The sequence below is a fragment of the Ruditapes philippinarum genome, unplaced genomic scaffold (assembly GCF_026571515.1).
Source record: "Ruditapes philippinarum isolate M1 unplaced genomic scaffold, ASM2657151v2 ctg703_1_1_1_1, whole genome shotgun sequence".
NCBI classification, from domain to species: Eukaryota; Metazoa; Mollusca; class Bivalvia; order Venerida; family Veneridae; genus Ruditapes; species Ruditapes philippinarum.
The window spans coordinates 318,119-332,243 of record NW_026864166.1 but is presented as its reverse complement, the minus strand read 5'-3'; the positions used below and the strand labels follow the sequence as shown (position 1 = coordinate 332,243).

General features: G+C 33.2%; 1 protein-coding gene across 1 annotated transcript in view; it reads right to left on the bottom strand.

Moving 5' to 3' along the window:
* Window positions 1-14,125, bottom strand: part of LOC132724683 (early endosome antigen 1-like) — a 58,183-nt gene that overhangs the window by 39,507 nt on the left and 4,551 nt on the right. The window contains exons 5-14 of the mRNA XM_060709613.1: window positions 13,724-13,832; window positions 12,398-12,461; window positions 8,596-8,634; window positions 8,082-8,167; window positions 7,519-7,577; window positions 6,280-6,421; window positions 5,634-5,674; window positions 4,991-5,058; window positions 4,593-4,662; window positions 3,998-4,103 (exon numbers count right to left, since the gene is read on the bottom strand). Of these exons, the coding sequence (XP_060565596.1) occupies window positions 3,998-4,103; window positions 4,593-4,662; window positions 4,991-5,058; window positions 5,634-5,674; window positions 6,280-6,421; window positions 7,519-7,577; window positions 8,082-8,167; window positions 8,596-8,634; window positions 12,398-12,461; window positions 13,724-13,832 (784 nt within the window). The remainder of the gene's footprint in view (window positions 1-3,997; window positions 4,104-4,592; window positions 4,663-4,990; window positions 5,059-5,633; window positions 5,675-6,279; window positions 6,422-7,518; window positions 7,578-8,081; window positions 8,168-8,595; window positions 8,635-12,397; window positions 12,462-13,723; window positions 13,833-14,125) is intronic.

The window sequence follows — 14,125 nt, the reverse complement described above, 5'->3', positions numbered from 1 at the left end:
CATTACATGGCTGCGGGGGCATAAAAAAAAACAAAGGGCCATAGTTTAGGTCAAAAATTATCCCAATCACAAAACCTCTACCAAATATACGCCAGGTCACATTGATGACAAAGCTTCTCTGTGAAGTTTGAACAAAATCTGTTGAAAATATGTAGGACTAGTTCAGCACAGAAGAATTTGTTCACTATATATTGATAATTACTGTATAAGGAAAAAAAACAAAGGGGCATAATTAGGTTCAAATATTATCCAATCACAAAAACCTGACAATATATGCGCCAGGGCACTTGATAACAAAGCTTCTCTGTGGAAAGTTTGAACAAAATCTGTTGAGAAATGTAGGACTAGTTTCAGCACAGAAGAATTTGTTCACTATATATTCTGTATTAAGGAAAAAAACAAAGGGCCATAATTAGGGTCAAATATTACCAATGCAAAACCCCGACAATATGTGCCAGGGCACTTGATAAAAAAGCTTCTGTGAAAGTTGGTCAAAACCGTTGAGAGAAAAGTAGGAGGAGTTGCGGCACAGAAGAAATTGTTCACTATATATTCTATATAATGGAAAAAAAAACAAAAGGGCCATAATTAGGTCAAATATTACCCGATGGCAAAAACCCGGTACAATAAGTGCCATGGCACTTTGGATGACAAAAGCTTCTGTAAAAAGTTTTTTGGTCAAAATCCGTTGAGGAAATGTAGGAGGAGTTGCGCACAGAAGAAATTGTTCACTTTAATATTCTATATAAGGAAAAAAAAACAAAGGGGCCATAATTAGGTGTCAAATATTAATCCAATTGGCAAAACCCGGACAATTATGTGCCAGGGCACTTTGATGACAAAGCTTCTGTAAATGTTTGCGCAAAAATCCGTATAAAAAATAGGAGGAGTGCGCGCACAGAAAGAAATTTTGTTCACTATATATTCTATATAAGGGAAAAAACAACAAAGGGCCATAATTAGGTCAAATATTATTCCCAATCGCAAAACCCCCCGACCAATATGTTGCCAGGGCATTTTGATGACCAAAGCTTCTGTGAAAGTTTGGTCAAAATCCGTTGAGAAAATGATGGAGGAGTTTGCGCACAGAAGAAATTGTTCACATTATATATTCTATTTATAAGAAAAACAACAAAAGGGGCCATAATTTAGGTCAAAATAATTATCCAATGGCAAAAACCGCCGACAATATGCGCCAGGGCACTTGATGACAAAAGCTTCTGTGAAAGTTTGCGTTAAAATCCGTTGAGAAATGTAGGAGGAGTTGCGCACAGAAGAAATTGTTAACGCCCGCCCGCCCGCCCATCCGCCCGCCGACATACCTCAATCTAATAACAGTTTTTTCCTTGGGAAAAACCTGGTTAAATATATCTGGGTCAATAAATAAAGGCTGTATGAGCAAAAGTGTAAAAATCTATTTTTAGCACTTGTGACCTTGACCCAACTGACCACTAACTCCATCAAAAGTTTATGTTTCTATCAATTATAAATAACATCTGTCTATAGAATAAGGTCAATACACCTGTAAAAATGTAAAAATCTATTTTAAACATTGGGGGACCTTGACATTGGGTAACATTGACCTTGACCCAAATGACCCTTACTACACCCAAAGAAGGAGGACCTCCCTTGGCATGTTTGTTTATTAAACTAAGACATCAACTAAAATATAAAGGCTGTATGAGCAAAATTGTTTATATTTATTTTTTAAACCAGTGACCTTGACCTTGACCCTAGAGACCGCTTACTCCACAAAAAAATTATGAGGACCATCAAAGGTATCCACCTTACTAAATATAAAAGATATCATTAAATAAATTAAGCAATTAGGAGAAATTTAAGATAAATCCAACTTGCTGAAATAGGTTAACCTGACAAGGCCCTATTTTCAAAGTGAAAAAAGGGAAATAACTGGGAAATATGGATGACACAGTTATATAATTGGCAATATCATGTACTTTGTATTGATAAGTAAGTGTGGAAATTATAAATGCCATTAGTATAGATAGAACTTAAGATATTTCCAACTTGCCGTTTTAGTTAACCATTATTCATTTTCTAAGTGCTGAAAAGGGCAATAACTTGGTAAATATGAAAGCCAGAGTTATGTAACCTTGCCCAGATCATGTACTTTTGTTTTGATTAGTAAGTGTGTATACTTAGAAGCCATTGGTACAGGTAGAACTTAAGAAAAATCCAACTTGCCGTTCTAGGTTAACCTCGTACAGACGGACGGACGGACGGTTCAATCACTATATGCCCGGGGGCATAAAAAAATAGTTGCCCAATACTCCACTGTTTGTCGTCTATGACGAACAGCTGGACAGACGGACAAGGGCAAACCTGAATGCCCCACCCACTTAAGTGGGGGCATAAAAAGTGCTCATGGTTTTGAACCACTAATTAATTTTGTCTTTCCACTAGTGAGTAACAGAACAGAATAAGACAGTGAATGGTAATCTTGGTCCTTAAAATATCACAAAAATTTGTAGACCCACCCTGGATTACCTCAACCTTTAAAGCTTAGTTTATACAAATTTATTTTAGTTTGATTGTGTTGGAATCTATAATCATAATGAAACACTCCTCTCGAATCTGTTCCTGGAACCAACCAGTACTAAGCAATGAATGTAAAGTTTCTAGCTCAAGGAAACAACGGCTTGCCCCTGAGAGGGTTTGAACCCACGTGGTCATCAATCCTTAGATTACTAATCCGACGCATTAACCACTCGCCGCCACACAACCTTTAAAGCTTCATTCTTTATATTTCATAACTAGACGAGAAAAAGAAATGCTACTTAACTATTCCATATTAGAAGGATTTACATTCTACAAAGTAGAAATATAACACCAACCTTTCAAGCCGTTTGTTATCATGTTCTGCTTTCGCCAGATCATTTTTTAGCTGTTTGATGATGCTGTCTTTTTCCTTCATTTGTTTTTGTGTCGAGCCAAGTGATTGGCTAACACCTTCTTCCTTTGACTGATATTCCTTAATCTGATTGGTTAATTGTTCTTTCTCAGATTTCAGTCTATTAATTTGTCTTTCTTTTTCTTCAAGTTTTCTTTGGTTTTCATTTATTTGTTGAGTTTAGATCTTTTTCCTTTTTTGGAAAACTGTTCTTGTAGTTGTTTCATCTCGTTCCCAGACTTCTCTAGTTTTGACTTTAAGCTTTGTAACATGAGACTCCTTCTCTTGCACGGTTCTTTTGAAAATCTTTCTAACTTTTGTGTGTGGCCTGATAAAAACAAGGTTTAACTATCTATTATACATCTCTATGTTAATATTTAAAAAGCAACTTAAAAGACAGAACACAGTATAATATTACTTTCATCAAGTACACAGAACATTCACATTTAATTTCATATACATGTAGCTGATGCATGCTTCAGTAGTTGTCAATGTATTGTTATATTTTTATTCTGCCTTTTCTTAAGAATATTTAAGTACGATCATAGTAAATATTCCTCATTGAAGAGATAAACAAAATGTGTTACTAAAGATGACATGAAGGTTATGGCTTCTTATTATATTATAGTACCATAAATCTATTGTTTGTTAACCATAATATGGGCCACTAACCCTACATAGTTGTCTTGAACAGATGGACAGGTAAGGGGATAACTAAATGCTTATGCTTAAAAGTCAACATTCAATTAAATAATAAGTAAATAATACAGAATAATAATATATGTCCCAAAAAAAATCTGGAAAAAGGGTGATCCTTCTTTAACATTAATTGCAACAAGATAACATGAAAAATTGCAGAATCAGATTGATTGAGTCTGTACATAAGGGATAATGAAAAAAATGCAACATCCCTCATGCCCCCTATCACCGGCTTGAGCAGTTTTAAACACTGAAATGAATGATCTTGAAGGACCAGAAAAATGATATAACAACACTAAAGTGAAGTACGAGGCAACTTCAAAACATAAGAATAAGGTACATTTAATGATACAGATTGTAGTGTGTTTAAATTATATACATGTGTACCTGTCCTTGTTTCTCAAGTAGAGCTTTAACCTCAGTATCTTTAGACGTTGTTTGAGACTCGTATATTTTTAACTGTTCTTCTGCCTTCTGTAATGACGTCTCCAGTCTGTTAACATATTATATAGTGAAACCAGTTTTAGTATTAACATAAAACATAAATGAACATGCCTTCAGATTTAAATCTTAATCTTTCCTAATCTAGGAAAAAACATATCTTTAGCTACAGAAAATAACATAAACAAAAGTAAAGTGAGGTAAGATTTATTAAAGTTCACCCATTCAGCTTTGAAATTGTCAATAAAACCATCAAAAATCTCTGTATATGGCTTATAAAATCTGTCAAGAAACAATTTCAATGTACATTTTGTGTATTGATTATGACATACATCTGTCATGGTAATGTCTTGCTAGAATTGGAATATGAAAGAGATCATTGCACCTTTAACAGTTGATTTTCATCTTTCAAGTTGATAACATAAAAAAATATAAGTCAAAAAATCTTAATTTCCTGAGCAACCTTAGATTTTATTGTCATGCAGAAACTGTAAATATCATATGTCAAATCTGCAACTTAAGTTAAAGTAAAGTCACTCACCTCGCATAATTGTCCAACCGTGGAGATTTCTCCAAATCTGCTTTCCAACTTTCTAATCTGGTCCTGATACCTGATAAAAATGAGGGTATCTTACATACAAATACACAAAATACCTACTTAGTTTATACCTCAGTTATCTATATGTTATTACTTCAGATGATTTAATTGAGATAAAATAATGATCTAAAGCCAGAAAAGCATGCACTTATTGTGTCTACAAGGCCATTGACTATATAATCTATCAATCTGCAGACTGAAGAAAAAAAGTTGTTATCTTGTAAATTAATTCGACAAGGTGTGGTATATGCACCGATAGAAGGACCAACTGTATTTTGCAAAGCAATCTGCTCTCACTTCTTAGAGGGGAGGCCAGAATTTCTTGAATAAGTACTATTTACTTTTAATATCATCTTCTTTAGGTGCTTTAGCAAGGTCATCCTTTAACTTTGTTATCTCTTCTTCTGACCTACAAGTATCCATTAATCATTCTTTATAATTATTCATACATAATTTGTCACCTTTAGTGCAATAACTGGTTGACTTGTATAAAAATTATGAAGGACTTAACTCATTACTGCACTAAGATGACAATTTGTTTTGTTCAAAATATAGGATGGTAATATCGTCATACTAAACAAAAAAAATACAACTGTAGTTCTAATTAAAGTTGCCTCTGCAACCCTCAACAGGTGGCCCTTAAAAGATTGGCATAAAAAGGAGGACTATCGTGATATTACTGAACCCACAAATACAACTGGAAACAATTTTAATTTGTAAAAATTTACATGTACATCTTCAATATTGAATTTGCTTTAAATTTGTCTGTATATAATATATATGTATATAAATTGTAGACAATTCATGTATGAATACTGCTTTCTGGAAGGCCAATGTATAAGAATCTTAAGATGAAAAATTTAAATGAAAAATTTAGTTTATCAAACAATTTCCATACTATTCAATTAATTATAAGCATGAGTATTGTAATTCAAATTTCTCAAGAAAGCATTTTTTAGTCGTGCAATCAAAACCGTCCTTTACAGAGGTAAACAGGCAGTAGACGAAGTATCAAATATTGCTGTCTGTGCAAGTAAAAATGCCCTTGTTAAAAATGTAATTTTCAATATAATTTCAAGCAGTATTTGAAGTTGGTATATTTAACAATGTAATTTACAAATTTGGATACAAAACCTCTTGCTCTTACTTATTTATTCAAATGATGAATCCTTTGATTTCCTTTATCTAACTCTGTAGCCATTCAGTAATGTAAAAAGCCTACATTGGCATCAATTTTAATTAACAAAATTGTGTTTGAAATTCTTGTATGCATTGTTTAGTGATTTGAAAACAAATTTGCAAACCTAACTGATCTATTTCTCACTTACATCTACATGAGAGATCAATCATATTGATTAGAACTATTGATTTGTGCATCGGTTGAAATTTTGCTGGTTTCTGGTAATACATATGAGGGTTAGACATTCGTATGTGCCAAATATTTATCAAGAAAATAAATACTCCACATATGTATGTTGAACCCTAATAAGTACTACTGTGAACAGGAAAATATGCACTGTGCTTTGGAAAAGTGCTGTAGGTAACTGTTCGCCATTCAAAAACATTTATAAATATAACTTTTACTTTCTGATATAACATTCAATATTCAGATAAGTGTGAAGTCACATACAGAGATATTTGTTTTTTTAAGTTGATCACATTTCTGTTGTACAGCCTCCTTCTCTCTCTCCTGTTCCAGTGCCACCTTGTCCATTAACGTCTGCACTGATATCAACTCTTTCTTTAACACAACAACATCTTCTGTGCCTGGTCTGTACGTGGGAAGGACAATAAGGGAAAGAACATAAAAAAGGATTGGGTAGAAATAAAGTACATGTATGTGGATTCTCAAGAAAATAAATGAGCTGTGTGAGGCAATTTTGGTCTTTGTGTCCCCAACAATCTAATTTTTCAAATTGTTTTGTAGTAGAATTATCTTGTAATGCTAAGTTAGTACTGGGATCACAAAAGAATGATGCTAAGTTAATGTTTTATGGTAATTTTATGATACTATAATACTGCAAACACCAACTGATGTTGCTATTTAAATCAATGACATCACTTGTAACTCCACAAAGACCAAATTGTGTAAGACACCACTCATATACATACAGGTTAATGATTAACAGTCATTTCAATGGATAAACCAGTATAATCTTTATAAAGATCTTTGACAGGTTATATGACCAAATATAAACAGTTTGTATTAAAGGTTGTTCACTTATGTAACCAGAGCTGACAGATTGGTTATATAGCTAACAAAATTTTTCACTTTTTAATAGTATTTTTACAAGTCAAAAGAATTTATAACAAAATAATACTGCAGATTTGTTTTCTATTTAAATTTGTGTTTATAGATATTTAACCAGTATATCCATCTACAACTACCACTGTACAAGGGTTTGATAAACTAGAACTATAGAATGAAAAATAAAAGTGCATCATGGATCAGTATCCTACTTTACACAAAATACATGTATGTATCTAGTCACTTTATTGTGCAAGGTATTTGATAAAAATATCATACTTTTAGAAGAAAAAATACTGGAGAACTTACGATATATTTTCTGTTTGATTTGCAATTTTGTGATAAGGTTTGTTTTTGAAATTCTAAAAGCATGCATGTGAAACATGGTTGATCAGGAAAAATGTTCAAACTTTCAAAACTATACAGTAAATTTTTCACAATGGCTTAAGATGTAACATTTTTTTAAATCTCATTTGTATTGCAAAATTTTGACAGTTTGAGATGTTTGCATTTAAATTTGATTTCAGATATGTCAAAATATTTTAAATTGTTTGCAAAGCAAAGAAAAAATGTAAAAATAACGGTTTATAACACAGATCAACAACATGTATACAACATTACCTCTGTGTAAGTTGAGTCTCCAGGCTCTGTGCATAACGTTCCTTTGCCTCTATCTGCTCCTAAAACAGCCATAATGTTCATGATTCAAGAATTGTGTAGTGCCTTTGCTATGCAGTCCATTCAAAGTTAAAGGGATTTTAATGTAAAAATGCAATAAAACTAAGCTATCAATTTTGAAATAGATCAAACTTTTTTTTCCTACAAATTTAAGAGCTTGCAAAAGACATTTTTCCTCTCGCAATTCACTGACTGGTTGGGTTTTCAATCATACCAACCCTGTCATAGTCATATGCCGGCTTTACAGTTTTAATAGTTAAGGAAGACCACCACCAGTGGGTACCGAAGTAGAACCACCAACATTCCATACACTAGCTGGACTTTGGGAGGGAAACATACACGGTAAGCTAATGCAAGTAACCAGCAAAACTAAAATAGAAACAAACTGTGTTCTCATAAAGAAACAAAGTGGTTCAACAATTGACCAAGCAACATAAAATTCAAGTGAAATACAAACACCTTACTTCTTTGAGAAAGAGTCATATCAACCTTAACTATTTCTTTACCTTCAGGGATTTCAGGTGATCTTCTAGTGCACTTTTCTGACCTTCATATTCATCTGCTTTAGCTTTGGCATTCACCGTGGCTGGGCCTATCTTTAAAATTTGGGACATTGACATGGGGAAGTTTAAAAAGGAAAAACTTTCAACATTTTAAGCTATAAATTTTCCGATTAAAAAAAAGATTTTTACTCCCCTTTTTGATGCTTTCTTCAGCCATAACTTCAAGATGTTTTCCAACCCTAAAAACTTAACAGAAAAATTTTAAAAGGGATCTCCCCTTTTTCTTTACAGTATAAAATTTTGATAATAAACTGCCTAAAAAGTTTAAAGTGAATTGTTTTTGATATTTTTGGGGGAAAAAAAACCCCAAAGTTACCTTTCCCTATGAAAAGAAAAGCTAATTTACTACAAAAAGTGAACGTTGGAAAAAAGTAAAATTTTTAAAGTTTCGGGTCCCTTTTGTTTTGGAAACACAGTCTTTTTTTTTTTTTTAAAGTGCTCTATTTAAAGTTGAGGCTAGCTTTTTTTGTCTGTAAATGGTGCACCTCAGATCCCACTGAAAATAAATAATAACACACATTTGTAAATAGTGCACCTCAGATCCCACTGAAAGTAAATGTTAACACATACAAGTAACAAGAACCGGTTGAACCGGGTGATGCTCCCAGAGAAGGTTCTGGACACAAGAAAGTATAAAAAAAATGAACAAAGGGCAAAAACTCCAAAATTAGGCAAAGGGAGTTATGTTTTTTTGCACTGCACTTCTTTTCAATGAGATCTATCTATCTATAAAGTTTCCTGATGATATAAGAATTATGTCCCAGGTAAAAGTCAAAGTGTAAAAATGAACAAAGGGCAATAACTCCAAAATTAGACCAGGCTTTGTTTAGGTTCTTTAAGCATTGCAATTCTATCCAATTATATCTAGCTACCTACAAAGTTTCATGTTGATATCTCTAATAGTTTTAAAGTATTGTCCAGGACAAAAGTCAAAAAGTAAAAATAAAAAAGAGGGCAAATACTTCAAAATAAGGCAAGGCAGAGTAATGATTCTTAAGCACTGCACTTCCACCCAATGAGACCTATCTATCTACAAAGTTTCATGTTGATATCTCTTATAATTTTAGAGTAATGTCCCAGACAAAGTCAAAGTGTCAAAATGAACAAAGGGCAATAACTCCAAAAGTAGGCAAGGCAGAGTTACCGTTCTTGTGCACTGCACACCTACTCAATGAGATCTATCTACCTACAAAGTTTCATGTTGATACCTCTTATACTTTTAGAGTTATGTCCCGGACAAAGTTCAAAGTGTAAAATAAACAAAGGGGGATAATTCAAAAATAAGGCAAGGCAGAGTTACGGTTCTTGTGCACTGCACACCTACTCAATGAGATCTATCTAACTACAAAGTTTCATGTTGATACCTCTTATAATTTTAGAGTTATGTCCCGGACAAATTTCAAAGTGTAAAATAAACAAAGGGCAATAACTCCAAAAGTAGGCAAGGCAGAGTTACGGTTCTTGTGCACTGCACACCTACTCAATGAGATCTATCTACCTACAAAGTTTCATGTTGATACCTTTTATACTTTTAGAGTTATGTCCCAGACAAAGTTCAAAGTGTAAAATAAACAAAGGGGGATAATTCAAAAATAAGACAAGGCAGAGTTACCGTTCTTGTGCACTGCACACCTACTCAATGAGATCTATCTACCTACAAAGTTTCATGTTGATACCTCTTATACTTTTAGAGTTATGTCCCGGACAAATTTCAAAGTGTAAAATAAACAAAGGGGGGTAATTCAAAAATTAGGCAAGGCAGAGTTACGGTTCTTGTGCACTACACACCTACTCAATGAGATCTATCTACCTACAAAGTTTCATGTTGATACCTCTTATACTTTTAGAGTTATGTCCCGGACAAAGTTCAAAGTGTAAAATAAACAAACGGGGATAATTCAAAAATTAGGCAAGGCAGAGTTATGGTTCTTGTGCACTGCACACCTACTCAATGAGATCTATCTACCTACAAAGTTTCATGTTGATACCTCTTATACTTTTAGAGTTATGTCCCGGACAAAGTTCAAAGTGTAAAATAAACAAACGGGGATAATTCAAAAATTAGGCAAGGCAGAGTTATGGTTCTTGTGCACTGCACACCTACTCAATGAGATCTATCTACCTACAAAGTTTCATGTTGATACCTCTTATACTTTTAGAGTTATGTCCCGGACAAAGTTCAAAGTGTAAAATAAACAAAGGGGGATAATTCAAAAATTAGGCAAGGCAGAGTTATGGTGCACTGCACACCTACTCAATGAGATCTATCTACCTACAAAGTTTCATGTTGATACCTCTTATACTTTTAGAGTTATGTCCCGGACAAAGTTCAAAGTGTAAAAATAAACAAAGGGGAATAATTCAAAAATTAGGCAAGGCAGAGTTACGTTTCTTGTGCACTGCACACCTACTCAATGAGATCTATCTACCTACAAAGTTTCATGTTGATACCTCTTATACTTTTAGAGTTATGTCCCGGACAAAGTTCAAAGTGTAAAAATAAACAAAGGGGAATAATTCAAAAATTGTTGTTGATTCAAAGTTATGTCCCGGACAAGAAAAGGGGACGTACGGACGGACGGACGGATGGAAAGACGGACGGACGGACAAGGCGGCGACTATATGCTCCCCCGAAATTTTTTCGGGGAGCATAAAAATAGTGTGCTTCAGATCCCACTGAAAATAAACTATAACACATACTAGTATATGTAAATGGTGCACCTCAGATCCCACTGAAAGTAAATGTTAACACATATAAGTAAATAGTGTACTTCAGATCCTACTGAAAATAAATTATAACATATACTAGTATATGTAAATGATGCACCTCAGATCCCAATGAAAGTAAATGTTAACACATATAAGTAAATAGTGTATTTCAGATCCTACTGAAAATAAATTATAACACATACTAGTATATGTAAATGGTGCACCTCAGATCCCACTGAAAGTAAATGTTAACACATGTAAGTAAATAGTGTACTTCAGATCCTACTGAAAATAAACTATAACACATACTAGTATATGTAAATGATGCACCTCAGATCCCACTGAAAGTAAATGTTAACACATATAAGTAAATAGTATACTTCAGATCCTACTGAAAATAAATTATAACACATACTAGTATATGTAAATGGTGCACCTCAGATCCCACTGAAAGTAAATGGTAACACATACAAGTAAAAATAGTGTACTTCAGATCCCACTGAAAATAAACTATAACACATACTAGTATATGTAAATGGTGCACCACAGATCCCACTGAAAGTAAATGTTAACACATACAAGTAAATAGTGTACTTCAGATCCCACTTGAAAATAAACTATAACACATACTAGTATATGTAAATGGTGCACCTCAGATCCCACTGAAAGTAAATGTTAACACATACAAGTAAATAGTGTACTTCAGATCCTACTGAAAATAAACTATAACACATACTAGTATATGTAAATGATGCACCTCAGATCCCACTGAAAGTAAATGTTAACACATACAAGTAAATAGTGTACTTCAGATCCCACTGAAAATAAATTATAACACATACTAGTATATGTAAATGATGCACCTCAGATCCCACTGAAAGTAAATGTAAACACATATAAGTAAATAGTGTACTTCAGATCCAACTGAAAATAAATTATAACACATACTAGTATATGTAAATGGTGCACCTCAGAGACCACTAAAAGTAAATGTTAACACATATAAGTAAATAGTGTACTTCAGATCCTACTGAAAATAAATTATAACACATACTAGTATATGTAAATGATGCACCTCAGATCCCACTGAAAGTAAATGTTAACACATATAAGTAAATAGTGTACTTCAGATCCAACTGAAAATAAATTATAACACATACTAGTATATGTAAATGGTGCACCTCAGATCCCACTGAAAGTAAATGTTAACACATATAAGTAAATAGTGTACTTCAGATCCCACTGAAAATAAATTATAACACATACTAGTATATGTAAATGATGCACCTCAGATCCCACTGAAAGTAAATAATTAGACTTATATGAATTTTTGTTACACATGTACATCAATAGGGCAATGCAGACCATCAGTTCTTATTCGAAGTAAATGTTCACACATACACATATATATGTATGTGGTACACCTCAGATCCCACTGAAAGTAATTATTTATAGACATATGTAAATAGTGCACCTTAGAATCTACTAAATGTTAAAATGCATTACAAAAAAATCATTTATTGAAAAATGTTAGCATTACAGTAACTTACACAAGGTTCTTGCTTCTTCTGACCCTTTCAGCTGGAGCTTCATCATTTCCAGTTCATCTATATCCTATCAACATACATGTACATCATCAAGTGACAATATTATCTAATAATCTAATATTGGCTAGTAGCATGGGTTCAAATCAAGTCAGGGGCTGTGAGGTCGTTGTTTCTTTGAGCAAGCAAATTTACACTCACTGCTCAGTATTGGTTGGTTCCAGGAATGGACTCAACAGTGTGTTTATAAGCTTATAGCTTACTACACAATCAAAATAAAATAAATTCTGTATAAACCAAGTGTCAATATATATCATTTCCAACATAAATAGATTAGTTAGTTTGTTTGTGTGTATTTTACCGTATTTCAATACAGTTTTGGACATATCTTGGCAGTCAGCCCACCTAACATGCTTCCCTGGATAAAGCAAGATAATAAACAGTTATTACCAATTTCTCTGCAAGTGACTGGCTACTAATCCCTAATTATTTTCTGAATCAGTGGTGAGAGATTAATATCTATAAGACTTAATGTCAGACAACAATAGTCACAGAGAAATTTCGCCTTACCCAGGGACAGGCTTACCTTGGAATAAAAGTCCTATGCTCTATTACCTATTGAAGTAAGCGGGCAAACTAAAAATAATTTTAATTCATAACATTCATTAATTAAAGCGACATTATATAATTATACAGAAACTTACTTTACAAAGCCTTCTTTTAAAAGAGTTATTTTAAGAATATCTTAATATGTAATTGATATTTGTTTAAATGTGGATTTTACTAGGCAATGATCTCACAAGGGCTGAGTTTGATTCTCACAAGTAAAATCAACAAGACTCAAATATCAAATACAAGAAACAAATCAAGAGCCTCTTATAAGGTTATTCCAGAACCCATGCATTAAATATAGAAGCATATGTATAGATAAACCCCTGATATTGTCAAGTTGTGCAAACTTAGCTAGTATCAAATTGCTTTTAGTCATTTTGACTGTATTTAACAAATACTTGTGTATGCCAGATTTCTTTACTTTTTAATAGCCTTCTATATTTCCTACCGTTTTTAACTGTATATAATATTTTAAATATACATTTGTATCTTCTTTTATAACTTATTTTAATTTTCATGTGAGGAAGCTATCCAGCTAGCTCAGGGAATGTTGGCGGTTTTACTCAGGTGACAGCTTGTGTCTGAAAGAATGCAAGAAGAGACTTCCTTCCACAGTACAGCTAAAAAGTCACGATATGGCCTTTAATGCATGGTCGTGACTAAACTGTTAACTTTCTACAAAGTTTTTTCCCCCTGAAAAATATATAGATAAGTAGATACCTCCTCTGACAATGGTTTAGAAGATTTCTTTCCCTGCCTACCACCCTGATCTGCCAGTGCTTTTCTCAACTCTTCAATCTCTCTCCGTAGTGCAAACACATCACCATCCCTATATATATATACATTTGTATAATAAAAAATAAATGATACTGTTTTTTTTTGTATTTTACCCTCCAAATCACAGCACAAAGCCTACTTGAATTCACCAGAGCACAGTTCAGCTCTGCATCATTCCTGGGCAGACTGTCGAACAGTTTATCAGTACTAAATGCCTTAGCTTTCTCAAGGAACTGATATTAATTCTGTTACTGTACCATACCATAGCAGAGTAAAAGATTTCATGATCAATCACAGCAAAAGTGACCTTCATCATAGAATGTAACAATTACATTAACAATAAAA